General features: G+C 39.4%; 1 protein-coding gene across 2 annotated transcripts in view; it reads right to left on the bottom strand.

Annotated features, from left to right (window-relative positions):
* The window catches only part of cntn2 (contactin 2), a 53,386-nt gene that overhangs the window by 24,077 nt on the left and 13,475 nt on the right, over positions 1 to 15,834 (bottom strand). For both annotated transcript variants that reach the window (XM_038697472.1, XM_038697473.1), the window contains exons 2-6: positions 5,259 to 5,385; positions 2,302 to 2,443; positions 1,647 to 1,822; positions 1,324 to 1,419; positions 972 to 1,184 (exon numbers count right to left, since the gene is read on the bottom strand). In XM_038697472.1, the coding sequence (XP_038553400.1) occupies positions 972 to 1,184; positions 1,324 to 1,419; positions 1,647 to 1,822; positions 2,302 to 2,443; positions 5,259 to 5,385 (754 nt within the window). The remainder of the gene's footprint in view (positions 1 to 971; positions 1,185 to 1,323; positions 1,420 to 1,646; positions 1,823 to 2,301; positions 2,444 to 5,258; positions 5,386 to 15,834) is intronic.

Genomic DNA, 15,834 nt, shown 5'->3' with positions numbered 1-15,834 from the left:
TAGTTTAAACGTGCCATTAGTGATTTCACCATGTTTCTTGAAATCTTGTGAACACATTATGTGCTTCAGATTATGAACCCTGTCCATCTGAACACTAGTCAGCCCTAGCAAGACTCTAACCACAGCTTAATTGTCAGTATCTTGGTCTACCAATCCAGCATTTTCATAGTGTGGGGTGGAATAAACACTGTAATTGCTGGGGTTTGGTAGAAGGGCTAAACATTAAGTCTTGTTAACACTAAAACTCTTAAAACTTTCAGATGTTCAGGAATAATTGAGAACAGCCTTTACTAGTCCATTTTGGCATTGTTGTGTTCATAAGATAAAATAGTTAAATCTTTTGAGGTGATAATGAAACATACAACAGGGGAAGTACAGGTTGTCATTATTTAAGAATTATGTCTGCAAAGGTTACTGTACACAAACATAAATGCCCACCCCTGCTCCCACTGGAATAGTTTCAAAAACTGTTGTGGCAATTAGTCACATAGACACAAAAACATGGGGACAATAAGGTGGCAGGTTGAAAAAGAACAAAGTTACCCATTAAGGCTGGGGATCAAACCTCAATAGTTGTTGAGTAATAACTGAATTGTGAAGTATATACTTAAGTGATTTAAGTTAAAATATATAATATATAAAATATATATTTTAGAAATACATAACATTTTGTATGACATATTTAACATTGTCTTATATATTCAGCAAAGTAAAGCTTTGAAAAACCAAACCATCGAAAACATTTTAACTCCAAAAACCAGGCCTGCTGAATAACCAGTAGGTTGATAAATAACTCACTTGCATTATCAATACAACCACTAAATAATACAACCACCAAACCAAAATCTTTTCAGATCTTCCTCTATTCATATTTAGTCAACAATTACACAGCCAGAGTTTCTGCAAACCTCCATGGTGAAGCTACATGTGGCTGCTAGTGGATCAGTCTTGCATCTGCAAGAGATTCATACCATCAGAAAGCACCGTGAGCTGGTTGGCCTTGCTGAAAGTGCTCTTGGTGCTGATTTCCATGTTGATGGTGGTGAAGCAGAAGTAGTTCCCGGTATCATTTGGCTCTGCTTTGGCCAAGTACAAGTTCCCTGTTACCTGCGACACAAACCAGCGGCCGTCGTCCTTTTTGATGAAGTTGGGAAATTCATTGATTAACCAGCGGTAGGACAGAGCTGGAAAAGGGAAAAGTTGGTCATACAGTCAGAAAGTACAGGGTTGTACTTAATGCCATCCTGCTGGTGTTCACACTTCAATATGGAAATAGTCAGCAAAGTCATAGGATGCAGAGGATTGTTGAAGTAGAGTGGATACCTGGGTAATGTGGAGGGGGCTGGCAGGCCAGGAAAGTGCCTATGCCTTCATATGCTGTCTGAGGACTCCTGCTATCTGGAGGGAAGTCATGGAGGTCTGGTGATGCATGCAAAGAAACAGAAAAAAAGATAACTGTTACATTCAGATCGTTGCAGAAGTAGCAATTATACACAGTTAATACTGTAAACAAAGTACATTTGGGGAGAGTTAGTGTAAAGTAAAACTTCTGAATCTTTATTGATTATCTAATGCTTTTTATCTCTGCCACAGTGAGCCATTCAGGCGGCTCAGGGCAAAGGACTAAAAGGCCTTTTTTCACTCACAGCCAAATTTGAGGTTAGCAGCTCGGCTAATGATGGTGCCACACCGGTTGATGGCCAGACACTGATAAGAGCCTGTGTCTCGAATAGGCTCAGGGCTACTGATCACGAGGTTGCCGGCCACCAGGGTGTAGCGCAGGTCCAAACCCAGCGGGACCTCTGTGCCATTCACAAGCCATCTGCAAGACAAAGAGCAGGGCAATCTGATAAGAACACAGCAAACAGGACATAATAAACAGGGCTGACATTACAAAATTAAAGGCTGAGCCTGACACTTTCATTACTGTAACAAAGTCATTTTTTGTGTACTTTTTTGAGTATTTAGTATTACAGGTGCTGGTCATATAATTAGAATATCATCAAAAAGTTGATTTATTTCAGTAATTCCATTCAAAAAGTGAAACTTGGATATTATATTCATTCATTACACACAGACTGATATAATTCAAATGTTTATTTCATTTAATTGTGATGATTAAAACTGACAACTAATGAAAATCCCACATTCAGTATCTCTGAAAATTAGAATATTACTTAAGACCAATACAAAAAAAGGATTTTTAGAAATGTTGGCCAACTGAAAAGTATGAACATGAAAAGTATGAGCATGTACAGCAGTTAATACTTAGTTGGGGTGATGTGTGTGTGTTTTACCCACCTGTAAGAGGCAGCTGGGCTGGCTCTGGCCTGACAGCTGAGGGTCACCTTGCCTTCACTCAGGCCCTCTGGGTAAATTAAACTGCTTGGCTGTTCTTCAAACACTGGCCCACTGTCATGACCTGATACACACACGTCTCCACCTGGAAACAACATTTTCAACAACACAATAATACGACACCAAGCTCTGCTGGACATTTCTATTGTGGACTCATATACAGTAATTCCTATCAGCCATGACTTTTTCCTAGATCTTTTTTTTAAATATATTTTAGCCTTATTAATTGAAGTTTCTTAATCCTTGATTTCTGACTTTGAAAAGCTTACACCTACGATTTAACAATCTTGCCTATGTTTGTGCTGTTTCCTGTTCTCTGTGTTTCTATCAAATAAAGAAGGAAGGCTCTCTCTTCTTAAAAAAAAAGTATATTTAAAAATGTACAGTATATTTACCATTGCAAAAAACATGCATGTAAATAAATAAAAGTAAAAGTAAAAGTAGGTAAATGTATATCTTTACAGCATTTAGGTTACCAGAGATTTGGACAAAACAATACAGCGGTTCTAAATGGATTTATAGATAGAATCACATTGTACTGCTAAAATAGCTTTCAATGCAGGTCTACTGGAAGACAAGCATCTTTAAGTGAAGTCACTAAAGACAGGTGCTACAGTCTCTCTTTGAAGCAAAGAGCATTATTGTCTGCAGGAGTAAAACCTGACCACGTAACTGTTTGGAAACTTAAAGCTTAATGATTCCACAATACTTCTCAGCATGAACACTGCACCAGCAGCAAATAGCAAGAAATGTCAACACGTCTTCACACCTAAACGACATTTAGGCTGATTGCTAATGACTCCCAAACTTATATGATGTTCCCTAAAACAGAGACAGGCGTGACGTCAAACTTGTGGTTAACGTTGTGAAAGTTTGGTTAGGTTTAGGCAATAAAACTACATCTCATTGTCACTGATTTGTATTCATTGAATATAGTCTTACATTGCAGTCAATAATTTGGTGCATGAAAAAACATCCATGGTTAGGTGGACGTACATAAAATAAATAATATATTAAAAACCTGTAACAATAATAGCAATGATAATCATGATGTGTTGTCATGATACCAAAATTATGGTTTCAATAGGATGCCTTTGTTATTAAATAAAAAAATGAAAATATCCTATCTACTGTAGATTGTAAACAACTTTACAACAGAGCCTGTTCTCGTTGTCATTTTAAAATCTATTTTGACTAAATAGAAAACTAGAAAATGTGATCAGTAGAGCTCAGACCTCCGCAGACGAGGTGTATGGAGTTATGTGTGTTCAGTCTACTTTAGTGCACTACTGTGGTGAGCAGGCTAATAAATTATTAGGTGAAACCCTGGATTATTAGTAATAACCTTTATCACCATGGCCACCAAGTGCCAGACTTAAAGTTAATGTCATTTATTTTTGTTATTTTCATGCTAAATAAAGTTCTGATGACATGTAGGTGTGTTTTTGAATATGAATGAGTACATTAATAATTGGATTACTGTAAATTAGTAGATCAATGTCATTGTTATTAAATCTTTCACATGGTATGCAGTAATCTGATGTCCCCTATATTTTATTTTATGTGATTTCTTTGATAGTTAACTTTATATTTTCACTTATTAAACAGCATCCTGACTCAATACACCTCCTTGGGTATGAGTTATACTGTAGATTTCAGAATGTGACTGGTGTTTAAGGGAGAGTGTGGTACAGTGTCATTCAACTGCATTATTCCCTACGGTATAACAATTAAACAGTATAACAATATAATGGTAGCCAGTAATAGTTTTAGATTAGATATGCTGTCATTAAGCATGATGTATCAGCCTCATGAGTGCAGGTACCAGCTGATGCTGATTATCTCAAAATGCCAGATATTGGCCAGATTAATTGGTCTATCACTAATGTTAAATTCATAGTTCACACTGTACAAGTGCAACAAGCTGTGCCAACAAAGTAGGGATGACTATAATAAGCTGTGCAGAAGAGATAATGATGATATCAAACCATCTGAAAAGTAATGTCAGGAAGTGTTTTGCATTTGTCACGAGGGCTGGACCGAATATTCAAATATTCGATCGTTGGGTACGCATTGAACTTTCAATTCTGAACACGCCTGAGCTCCACTCACAGCAGTGAACGTAACATTCCAGTTAACATCAAAGTGAAAACAATATGAAGCCCTCAGCTTTGTGGGAGCACTTTAACTTTGGTGATGACAACGGCAGTGTGGCAGTTATGCCATCAATCAGTTTGCTTCAGGCTACAACAAACAAACAACATAATGAACAGATTAAATAATTATGTTAGGCCCATTGTAGAAGGAGATCATTTAGTAGGCTATAATAAAAGTTAAAAGGCAATTTTGTATAATAACATGTTGTCGTGAAATGACAACCTGCTTATCAAAAGACTAAGCAATCGGCATAACGTGACCGCTGAGGGGAAATGACATTCCGGCCAGCCCTATTTGTCAGCTGCTTTACAGTAACATTAGGATTTCATTCAATAAGTGTGTATCCATCCACCTGTTTTTACACTTATTTTCAATTAGAAAAATAAGAATGCAAACACCATAAATATTTTAGAAAGTACAAAATGTAACAGCGAAAGTACAAAATGTAACAGCGAAAAAATCACGACGTACATAAGGAGCCGATGAGGAGACTGTAACATCCTCTGATTAATACATAAAATAAACAGAAACGGTTATTCACCAGATTTGACTGGCACTCTTTTAATATGTCATCTCATCTTCTTCCTTTTGGTTTAATGGCACCAACTGGAGAATCAGAGTTTAACCTAGTTCTAATGTTAATCATCAACACCAACACTGATTCTGCAATCAGTCTGAAAACCTCTGTGGACATGCATGTGTGTGTGTGAATATGCGTGTGATTCAGTTAAAGCAGAACTTACAGAGAGCCTCCTTCAGGGCCACTGAGCTGAGGACCAGCAGACACAGCAAGCGCTCCATCATCTGGATCCCGGTGGATTTCAGCAGGATCACAAACAGATCAGAAGCAGATGGGATCAAAACCTGGGCCTGTGCAGGAAAAAGAAGAACAAGACTACATGAGAATTCCTACAATTATATGGAAGAATTGATTGAATTAAGCTTTGATTGCGTGATGTGTAATCAAAGACGACATCCCATTCATGACTAAAATCACCAGATGTTCTTTAGCAAGAAAGCATTACAATTAACATTTTATCAGCATAATATATTGACTATTCCCAGATTTAATTCAAAGCAATGGTATTTTTAGTCTCCACCTTTCAAAATAAGTCAAGGTGGTGATAATAACAGAAAGATTTTTATGTCCAACTTGCATTTTGTTGAGACAGCCTTGATCCCTTATTAACAAAAGAAAAATATATTACTGTAGATGTCTACATTAATATATTTTTCTTTTTCTTTAATCATCCAGTTATCAAACTGTCCTAATAATTAAATGTTATTTCATATCTAACACAAGTAGGTACCAACATTGGAACTTCTCATTACATTACAAGTGAAGCTTGACTCTGCTATCCAAGTAGGGTTCTTCAAGTATTGTCCAGTTATGATTGAAAATACATTTTTAGTGACATGGCTCTCATGGCAGACACAGATCATACTGTTGAGCAGTGTCTCCCTTTAGCAGCTGAAAATATTTCCTTTCCTGTTAAACATCGGTTCATCTTAAACTCTACATGTGATTTTGTTTTGTGAATGAATCTTGATAATCTGAATTAGTTAGACTTGCCAGCATCAGAGTACCCTTGTCTCTGTTCTGTGCCCAGATATGTGATCCATTCAAGTTTTTTTCAACTACACTTTTTCCCAATGGTCTAGCCCCTCCCACCCTCAACACACACACACACACACACACACACACACACACACACCACCACAACCATTCCCACATAAGTATTTCAAAACTTTGTAGGAACCTAAAATTAATTTATGTATCAAAATGACTAATAAATAACCTTGTACCTTGTACTTGTACCTTGTAAAATATTCAGTCAAGATACTTCCAAGGTTCTCTAACACAAATGTCTCTATACAGAGCGCTGGAGGTGGTTCTACAGGCTTGTACCATGAAAGAACCCTTGTTATTCAGTCGAGACTTGGTAGGTTCATGTGTCAATACATCTAATAACCCAGTGGCTCTAAGCCTACAAGAGAAACTTTTGTAACACTCTGCAGGGTGGCTTCTGATTGGCCTGACCATTTTGTGACCATTCGTGTCACAGTGGGGCAGGCAAGGCAGCCATTTTTCACACTTGGTCCGCAGCCAGATGGCCGCATGATGCTCTTCACGAATGTAGTGCTCAGTAGCTGTTCTTGAATGGCATGTAGCAGTGATCCAGAATGTTTATTCCACAATGTCTGTATAATACTGGGCAGAGATGGTCTGTGTGGCCAGGATAGCAGCTGTTGTTCCACACTTCCCTAGATTTTTAGTGCAGTCTGTTATTGGACAATTAAATGTGCTTGGAGCAACTAAACAGGATGAGAGAGTTGCATTTTAGCACTCTCACATTTTATATACCAAATAAAAACAACATTACATATATCATATCAGATCATATCACATCAGATATTAAATAAGTCTTTATTTTTCTTATATTTTATTATTTTAATATCTATCATTATTATTAATATCATTTTACTTTTCACTACTTTATCTGTTGAGGCTATATCCCAATAAACATGATCCGCTTTCATCAATCTTTTATCTTTTTGTTTTATAATACACTAGCGTGTACAAAGAGGAGTGTTCTTTGCAAATTAATATGTTTCAGTAATAAATGGAATCAGCTAAATGAATTGGAGACCAAAGGCTTTATTTTTGTAACTAGGTTGAGTTTGAAAGCAGAAGAGTTCAAGAGTCTTATGGCCTGCGGGATGAAGCTGTCCCTGACCGTGGTGTTACAGGACTGGAAACTGTTGTGCCCCCTGCTCTGGTGGGTGTAGAGCTCTTTCATGGATGGCATCTTCATCATGGTGATTTGCTGTGCAGTTCACCACCCTCTGTAATGCCTTTCGGTTGAGGGCGGTGTAATTGCTATACCAGGCGGTAATTCAGCTAGCCAGGATGGTCTCAGTGATGCACCTGAGATGCAGCAGAGTATCTTGAGTCCATGTTCAGCCTCCTCAGCCTGCCGAGGATGAAGATCCGTTGTCTCGCTGTCTTTATAATAGACCCATTGATGGGGATGGGGGCGTGTCCTTCTCCCTGTCACTTGTACTAGTCCATAATCAGCTTCTTTGTTTTTCTGATGTTGAGATGGAAGTTGTCCTGGCACACAGATGTCAGGTCTCTGACCTACTCTCTATCGGCCATCTAATTGTCATCAGTGAGCAGGCCGATAACAGCCACACCACTTAATCATGGTATTGGAGCTGTGGGTGACCACACAGTTGTGCGTGAGCAGGGAGTTCGGGAGAGGGCTGAGCACGCATCAGTGTCTTTTAAGTCTGTTCTAATAACGCACTTTTATCAGAAAGCATATCCTGTTTTTATCTGAGCCGCCTGCTTATTTTCTTGTTGTTATTCTCGCTTTATTTATTCTTTTTATCCAGCTTATCTCTGTGAAGTGCCATGCGTGTGTGACCAGCAGCAGTGAGGTGGCCATCATGTAAATGCACAGGTAAGCAGCGTGGCCCGGACGAACTTCTTGAGCTGCCGCAGGAAGTACATCCTCTGCTGGGCCTTCTTGGTGAGGGAGGTGATGTTCAGAGTCCACAGTGGTGACTGGGGAGTCACACAGGATGATGGGGGAGGGTGGGGCTGGGCTCTTCCTGAAGTCCACGACCATCTCCACTGTCTTCAGAGCGTTGAGCTCCAGACTGTTCTGGCCGCACCAGGTCGCTTCTCTCTCTTCATGTAATATCAGACAGACTCAGAGCTCTGTGGGGGCCATACCATCACTTCCAGGACTCCTTGTTCTTCTTTACAATGAAGACAGTTTTTAATGACTTTGGCTGTATGTTTAAGGTCATTGTGATGCTGCAGAATAAATGTGGGGCCAAACAGATGCCTCCCTGATAGTATTACATGATGAATAAGTATGTGTCTGTACTTGTCAGCATTAAATCCAACCAAATCCCCAAATCTTTTTCCCCAAACTTGCAAGGAACCTCCACCATGCTTCACTGTTGCCTGCAGACCCTTCATTCTTGTACTGCTCCCAAGCCGTTCAGTGAACAAACTGCCTTCTGTTACAGCCAGATCTATCAAATTTTGACTCCAGAGCACCTGCTGCCATTTTCTGCACCCCAGGTCCTGTGTTTCTGTGCATCATTAAGTCTCTTGGCCTTGTTTTCATGGCAGAGGTAGGCAAGTCTTCAATGAAGGCCACTTCTGACCAGACTTCTCTGGACAGTAGATCGCTGTTTTCTGCCAGTTCTGAGCCGATGGCACTGCTGGACCTCTTCCAATTCTGGGTCCTCAGTGTTGCCCATTTCTTTGTATTTCTTAAAAAGAACTTGGGCAGCACATCCAGAAACCCCCGTCTCCCTTGAAATGTCTTGCCATGGTGTATGACTTTTGACAGTAAACTGTCTTCAGCAACCTCGCCTTGTTAGCTGAGTTTGGCCATTCCCAATTGTATTCCTCCTACACAGCTGTTTCTGTTTCAGTTAATGATTGTTTTTCCACTTACTGTGTGATTATGAGCACCTGTTTGGTCCATCCATCCATCCATCCATCCATCCACCGTCAACCGCTTATCCTGCGTACAGGGTCGCGGGTGGCAGCCAATCCCAGCTGACCACCTGTTTGGTATAATTGTTTAATCATGCACCTGATGAAAAGGCCTACAAAATTGATGGTGTGTTGAGACAAAGGGTAGTCACACCAAATAATGACTGATTTGTAGTGTCTTTTTATGTTCACTTACTTAGCATTTGGTCAACTGATAAATATAATCTATTTACATGTCTATTTTTGAAAGCATTCTTACTTTTTCCACACCTGCATAAGTAGCATAGCACAGTACCGTATGTTACCTACTACAGAGCCACAGATTGATGATTTTGGTGTCATCAAATAACGGCTATTTGACCGGCGGTATAACCCACAAACATAGTGCATTGCTTCAAAGCGGCTGCTTCATCTTAAGAAGCTGCAATCTGTCCTTAACTCTTTATTTTCTGCTCTGAAGTTGAAGCTGCTCAAGGGCACTTAAAGACAGCAGCAGGAAAGGTCTAAATTCACAATTAAACTGTGGGACACTCTCTTTATCTGTCCTTCACTACAATGCATCTCTCTCTCTTTCTTCCCCTTCATGCTCCATAAAAGGAGCCCCAAGGCCATGGGGCTTTTAGGGCTGTGTGGACATCTGCCAATGAAACACACACTCCCTCCGGGACCACACACTCACTCATCAATGCAGCAAAATAGTATTTATTAAGGTTGGAAAAGTCCAGTTAGGACGTTAAGACGTAGCTTCTCGATTTTATTATTTGGACTGACAGCACTTGGGATGAACGTTTGTACTCTTTAGTTTGAGAGCACAGCTTTGTCTCAGTCGCCAGGTGATGCGGTGGTTCCCTTTTTCTCTGTGATTTTGCTTCTGTCTTTATATGTTTCACATCAGTTTAACAGCCTGAATACAACCTTCAAATGTATAATGCAAGCATTTCTGTCCCCTTTCTGAGATCGCTTTATTCATTTTTCTAAAAATTTACAGAATTTATTGCAGTTACAGACAGTGGCAGCGCCGTGATAAATTCGACAGGTCCGACAGTTTGTCGAACTTAGCAACAGTAACTAAGAGAGGGTCAATTAAGGGCAAATCCCTTCACTGTGGCTTCTCTTTCTTTTACGATTCCAAGCTAAAGGCTCCACTATGTTCACCAGCAATTCTTAAAAGTAAACAATGCAGATACCGATTTATCTGCAATTAGCTCATATCTGCCAATAATATTTGATAAATCAGTTGGGCTCTACTAGTGTTTATCATTGTATGTATATGTTTTTAAAATTTTGTAAATTTGTGCAGTTTGTCACACAAAGTCACTGTAGTCAAATCAAACAATGATAATGATTGTTGTCAGCTCACTCTGCAGAACTCATTAATTAAAATGTTTGCCCAGCACCAGCCACCGTATGGCCATTACCACACGGTGGCTGGTGCTGGGCCCAGATTCCACATGATAGAGCAATGTGGTGTCTGGCTACATCTAATGTAGCTTTAGAGACAAGATTTGTTGTTACCATCTTCTGGTTTCTCTGCTGTCACAATTATTTTATGTTCCCTGAGTGAACAACAGTATATAAACATAGACATATATAAACAGTATATAAACATTTTTTTACTTTTAAAACTGATATTGGTACCTTCACTTAAACTCGCTACCAAGCTGCCCCACTAACTCTGATTTATTTACTTCCAATTTAAGATGAATTCCTAGTCATGTGGTATGTTATTTTGCCCATCACGTTTGGTATCTACCAGTATTTGGCTCTCCTGAAAATTGTAAACACTGGTATGGCTACGTGGTGGACCAGCTGCCCTGCTCTCCTTTGTCTGGCAGTCATGCATGAAATAGCTGGGCAGCCAGCAGACCTCATCCCTACGGTCCCTCCATCTCTCATACAATGCAGATGGTCAGCAAGATGCTCAGTTCTGTTGGTCAGTGCCGTACTGACCATATGAATACACTGTGGAGAGTGTGTAGGGATATATGTGTGTGTTAGTAATGAATCACATTAGTTAAATCTCTCCTGTCAAGCACTGTTGTGTGAAGTTGCCCTTTTGAAAAGCAGAAAAGAAATACTTGACCTTTGAAAAGTATCACTAGAGGGATTCTTTTGCATTTAGACCAAATGTCTGTGAGGTTAACTGTGCATCTGACCCCACCATGGGGTTTCTATCTTTGTGAGAATACTTAAATTCAACATCTGAAAATGCCTAGTTCAAAAATCAAAATGTCTGTGCTAAATGATTTGGAGCCTTTGTAAGGTCTGCAAGTGTGTATGACTTTTTAAATTCTCTCTAAAGATCTTTATTTATGTAGCCTATATGTCTAAGTTTGTTCTGAAGTTGACCTTCACACAAGGCCCTTCCTTGAATTTTCTATCTAGAAACCAGCTCTTTACACCACTGCTGCGATTCTGTTGAAAGTACAGTATTTCTATGCTTCAGCTTACACAATGCCAGAGCATTACTGCCAGGAGGAAGCAGAGATATTCTCTTTTTTTTGCTTCTATTCAGAAAAAAAGGTCCTTTCTGTTTCAAATGAGGTTTCATATGTATCAGCTGGCTAGTAGACTGCTTGTGCCATTAAGCTGATTTCATAATTAAAGATTAAAACCTCGCCCCGGCTTTGGGCCAGGGCCCAAAGAACTGTCCTTTACGGTCTCATCACAGTGTCCTTCAGACACATTTATCTTTCTGGAGAATTCTGCCAAGTGACTTCTTGGTTTTACAAGTCAGGACCAGACAAAAAGAGGGCTATGACTACAATCTCTCTGTGGCATACTGATGTTCAAACAAACTCATTTTACCACTATTTAGATGTGGACCTTTCTGGCCGTTTTAACCTAGCAAGTCATTTTTGCTAGTTTCCTTGCTTACATTTTCAGAAGCTTTTGTGCATTTAATGCCGCCAATGCCTCCATCAGTACAGAGCTGCTTAACCTCAGTCTAGCCTTTGGTACTATTGACCATGGCTTTCTGATATATTTCAAATAGCGGGGTGGTATTTCTGACACTGCCTTGGAGTGATTCTATTTGTCAAATAGTTAAAAGAAAGAGAGAGAAAGAGAGAGAGAGAGAGAGAGAGAGAGAGAGTCTTTTCCACCTTTTCTGCCCATTTCATTTGAATTTTCAATTTAAACTCCACTCTTTCTGTCTTGATTTCATTTTATTATTTCCCGCTTGACCTCTGACATTACATGGATGGATGGATCCACTTGAAGGGATGTGGGGGGAGAACCTCTTGGAAACACATCCGTGCATGTTTCAACCTCCTGAGTCTTAATAATCAAATCATTTTGCTGTAATTAATTGATTACTATCACTAAACACAACCACACAACTAAATGTTACAATTGGTCATTAAAAAATAATGAACAAAGCCTTTACAGCTGCACTTGACTAAAACAAAGCTAATCTTTTCGCCTAAAACAAGCTGCATCCTGTTCTTATCCATCAAAAAAATAAAGTACCATAAAATGTGAATATAAATTTAGACCAACAAGCAGATCAAGCATCTAATTAGCACCCCAGGGTAACTCCTGCACCACTTTATGTAAGTTAGGCATTCATTGACTGACCACATGTAGGGAAAGATACAATTACTGCAACATTAATGTATGGAAAAAATGTCCATGCTGCGATTATCTCGAGACATGCTGAACTGTAGTTCCTAGCTAAAGAGTCTGTACCCACGCCGCCAACCGAGGGTGAGATAAAAACTCCCGGCTGCTTGTTGCACCCTGAACCAACCATTAGTTTCCCATCCACTAACAAGGGGTGCGTGGCGTTTGAGAGCAGAATGACTTCATGCACACTGCGGCTGACTTCATCAGGACACAGAGAAACACATCTTTTATCTGTGTGAGTCTGTGTGTGTGTCTGATCATTAGGGGACAATAGTGGGTCTGTGAGTCCCTTTTGCCACTTCTGGCCCTGTTAAACAGAACCACTGACTGAAGTGCTATCCACACTTACAACACCGATACACACACACAGACACAAAGGGCACTTACACAGCGGCCAGCTACGGTACCATTGCAGCAGTACTCACAGAACATGGTCAAATCTCAGTCACTTGACATGACGTGAGTGCAGAACTGGGTTGATGAAAACAGGTTCTTTGTCGTCTCTACCTCAGCACATTACTCTGTAGTCAATACTGTCACCAAGACAATACATGAATTTTGGTAGTGATTAGATCCATAACAAACTATCCATCCATCATCAACCGCTTATCCTGCGTACAGGGTTGTGGGCAAAACAAAATAATGGAAATCATTTCTACCTGAATTCAGCTAAAACAATTAATCAATGTTTCAGCTGATAGAAAATGTGTACTGATATCCATTAATTAATTAAATTTGAACTGTTGGTTAGACAAACAGGACAAATTAACTCGTGAAGTATTGTGGCCTATAGCCACAGGACCACAGAATTCTGACCTCAGATGTCATCATCATCTCCTCTGACTTCCTGTCCTGATTACAGATAGGACTGACTTAAAGCCAACTTCAGGCCAGAGAAGGCTGTTTGGTGGAATAAGGTCAGCGGTGCACCCGGTGCCATGGATGGACAGTTCAGCCTTTGAAGTTCTTAAGAGATCACCGTTCTCTCTTTCAGGGCCTTTATTTATCAAATGTCTCGGAGAAGGAAACCAGCCCAAAAAGTGACCCAAAATTAGTGACACACATTTGGTCCTACTTTTAGACATAAGAGTATGCGTATGCTTTCTTAACCTTGGAAAGTCATCCTTCCTGCTTCAGAATTTAGAAGAGAAGCATGATTTATCAATGGCCATGCAATCACATCCATTCAGCGAAATAAACTGTGTTCTTGCAATTGTGCTGGCATTTGGCAACAAAAATGAAGAGCAAACACAGTGACCATTTGGATACTTGAAGGTCAGGTTCACATTTTTGTCTGTCTTTATCCAATATTCACATGGTCATATATACATTAACACCGTATTTGGTTTATGTAAGCATTCGATACAGGCCAGAACTGTTGAAACAGAGAGTTGAGACACTTCCAGCAAGCCTTGTGTGTCATGGGCCAAGCAGCAATTCCAAACACTGCATAGTTCCAGCATTAAACCGCATTCAATTTCAAGTTTCCCAAGAACGCACACTGGTAAGTTGATGCAATTTTTTTTTAACACATTACCTGACCTCTCATGACTTTGGTCAATAATGGTGTTTTTTGTTGCCAACATTAATTCATGTTTATCATATGATAGTGGCGATAGATTCTAATTGCAGCTAGCTAACGTACGCAAAATTTTTAAATTTCCTCAGTCACCATCATCTTTTCTAAATGTTAACATGTTTCTCCCATCCTAAATGACAGCTAATCTAATCTAAAACCATTAATGGCTATTGTTATTGTTATGCTGTAGAAAATAATGCAGCTGAATGACATACCAGTCACATTCTGAAATCTAAAGTATAACCCAATGTATTTTTCTAGTTCATTAAGTAATAAAAAAATCAATCTAAAACTAGGTAAAAGGTACTAGTTAAGATAGTCATGTATATTAGATTGTAAGTGGAATATCCATGACTTTTCTTTGTTTTGATTTTGGCATTATATATCATCCATCGGAAACCATTCAAACAGGTTGACAGCAGCGCTTTGCCTCGAACTATTGAGATCTACAGGAACCATGTGCTGCAACTCTCTTTTTCAACGGGTCTGACTCTGGCCATAGCACAGTTTGAATCAAAGCAATGTGGGACAAAATCCACCATCTTTATGTGCAATAATACATTCTGAAGGTCAGCTGAAGTGAATATGAGTTAGTTAGGCACATCAGGTGGGTATTCTGAAGTCTTCTTAGTGTAAATGTCCCTCTTCGTGTTACTATTCCTCCACCACAGCTCAGCAAGGAAACACAATTTCTAACTAATTTTTAGAAAAGATATCAACTTGATTTGTCTAACACAGACTGATGAAGCCTCATATTATCTTCAGCTGAACTTCAGAATGTATTTTTGTTTGGCTGTGGATTTTGGACATGAGGAACAACTACTGCAACTACTGCAACAATGTCACACTTTCTAGTTAGGAACATTTTCCAATAATTAATATAATCCCATATTTTTCTTAATGAAGGCTTTCTTTTCTTTTCTGTTTTTTTTAAATGGTGTAGGCAGATTAACAAAAACCTTAGGGTAACATCAGAGTTAGGTCTAAAATCTCCTCCTGTGTATTGAAGGGGTGTGTATCTCTCCCTCTCAGATGATGTGCTAAATCAAACATAAAACAGACAATTACAGCATTTCTCCTGCCACACATCAGGGTCTTTATCAACAGGATTTCATTTAGGCCAGTTCCCAAGTCCCAACAATTCCACGTATGGCTTCAGTTATTGCCTTCAACGGAGAGACTGTAAATCTTTACAATCCTAGTATATCCCTGCACCAAACCTCATGAAAAGCGTGCAGCATCATTATAAAGCCAAAACAGACAATACAATATCAAGACATACACTTAACTGTAATACTGCTAGTGATGATGCTGCTTATCTCCTGCATCCCCATGTCACACAGTCAGCATTAAAATAGGTAAGTTCCCCCACCCAGCCATACCATCTGGAGACCTCTGAGTCCTTGTGGAGAACCATCCCTTTTAATATTGGTCTGGTTGTCCTAGCTCATCTGTCACACTGCACACAACCAGTGCCAAGAGAGATGGAGCGAGAAGAAGACACACAGTATTTAGTGATGTATTTAGTAATACATATAAGTATATACTATACTCGTCTAGTTTCAGTTATTTCACTTCCTGTCTCCATGTG

Source organism: Micropterus salmoides, unplaced genomic scaffold (genome assembly GCF_014851395.1).
Source record: "Micropterus salmoides isolate LMB-PRFRI ecotype aquatic unplaced genomic scaffold, ASM1485139v1 Ms_hic_scaffold_4, whole genome shotgun sequence".
NCBI lineage: Eukaryota > Metazoa > Chordata > Actinopteri > Centrarchiformes > Centrarchidae > Micropterus > Micropterus salmoides.
The sequence above is the reverse complement of the archived record's forward strand: the minus strand, read 5'-3'. Positions and strand labels throughout refer to the sequence as shown.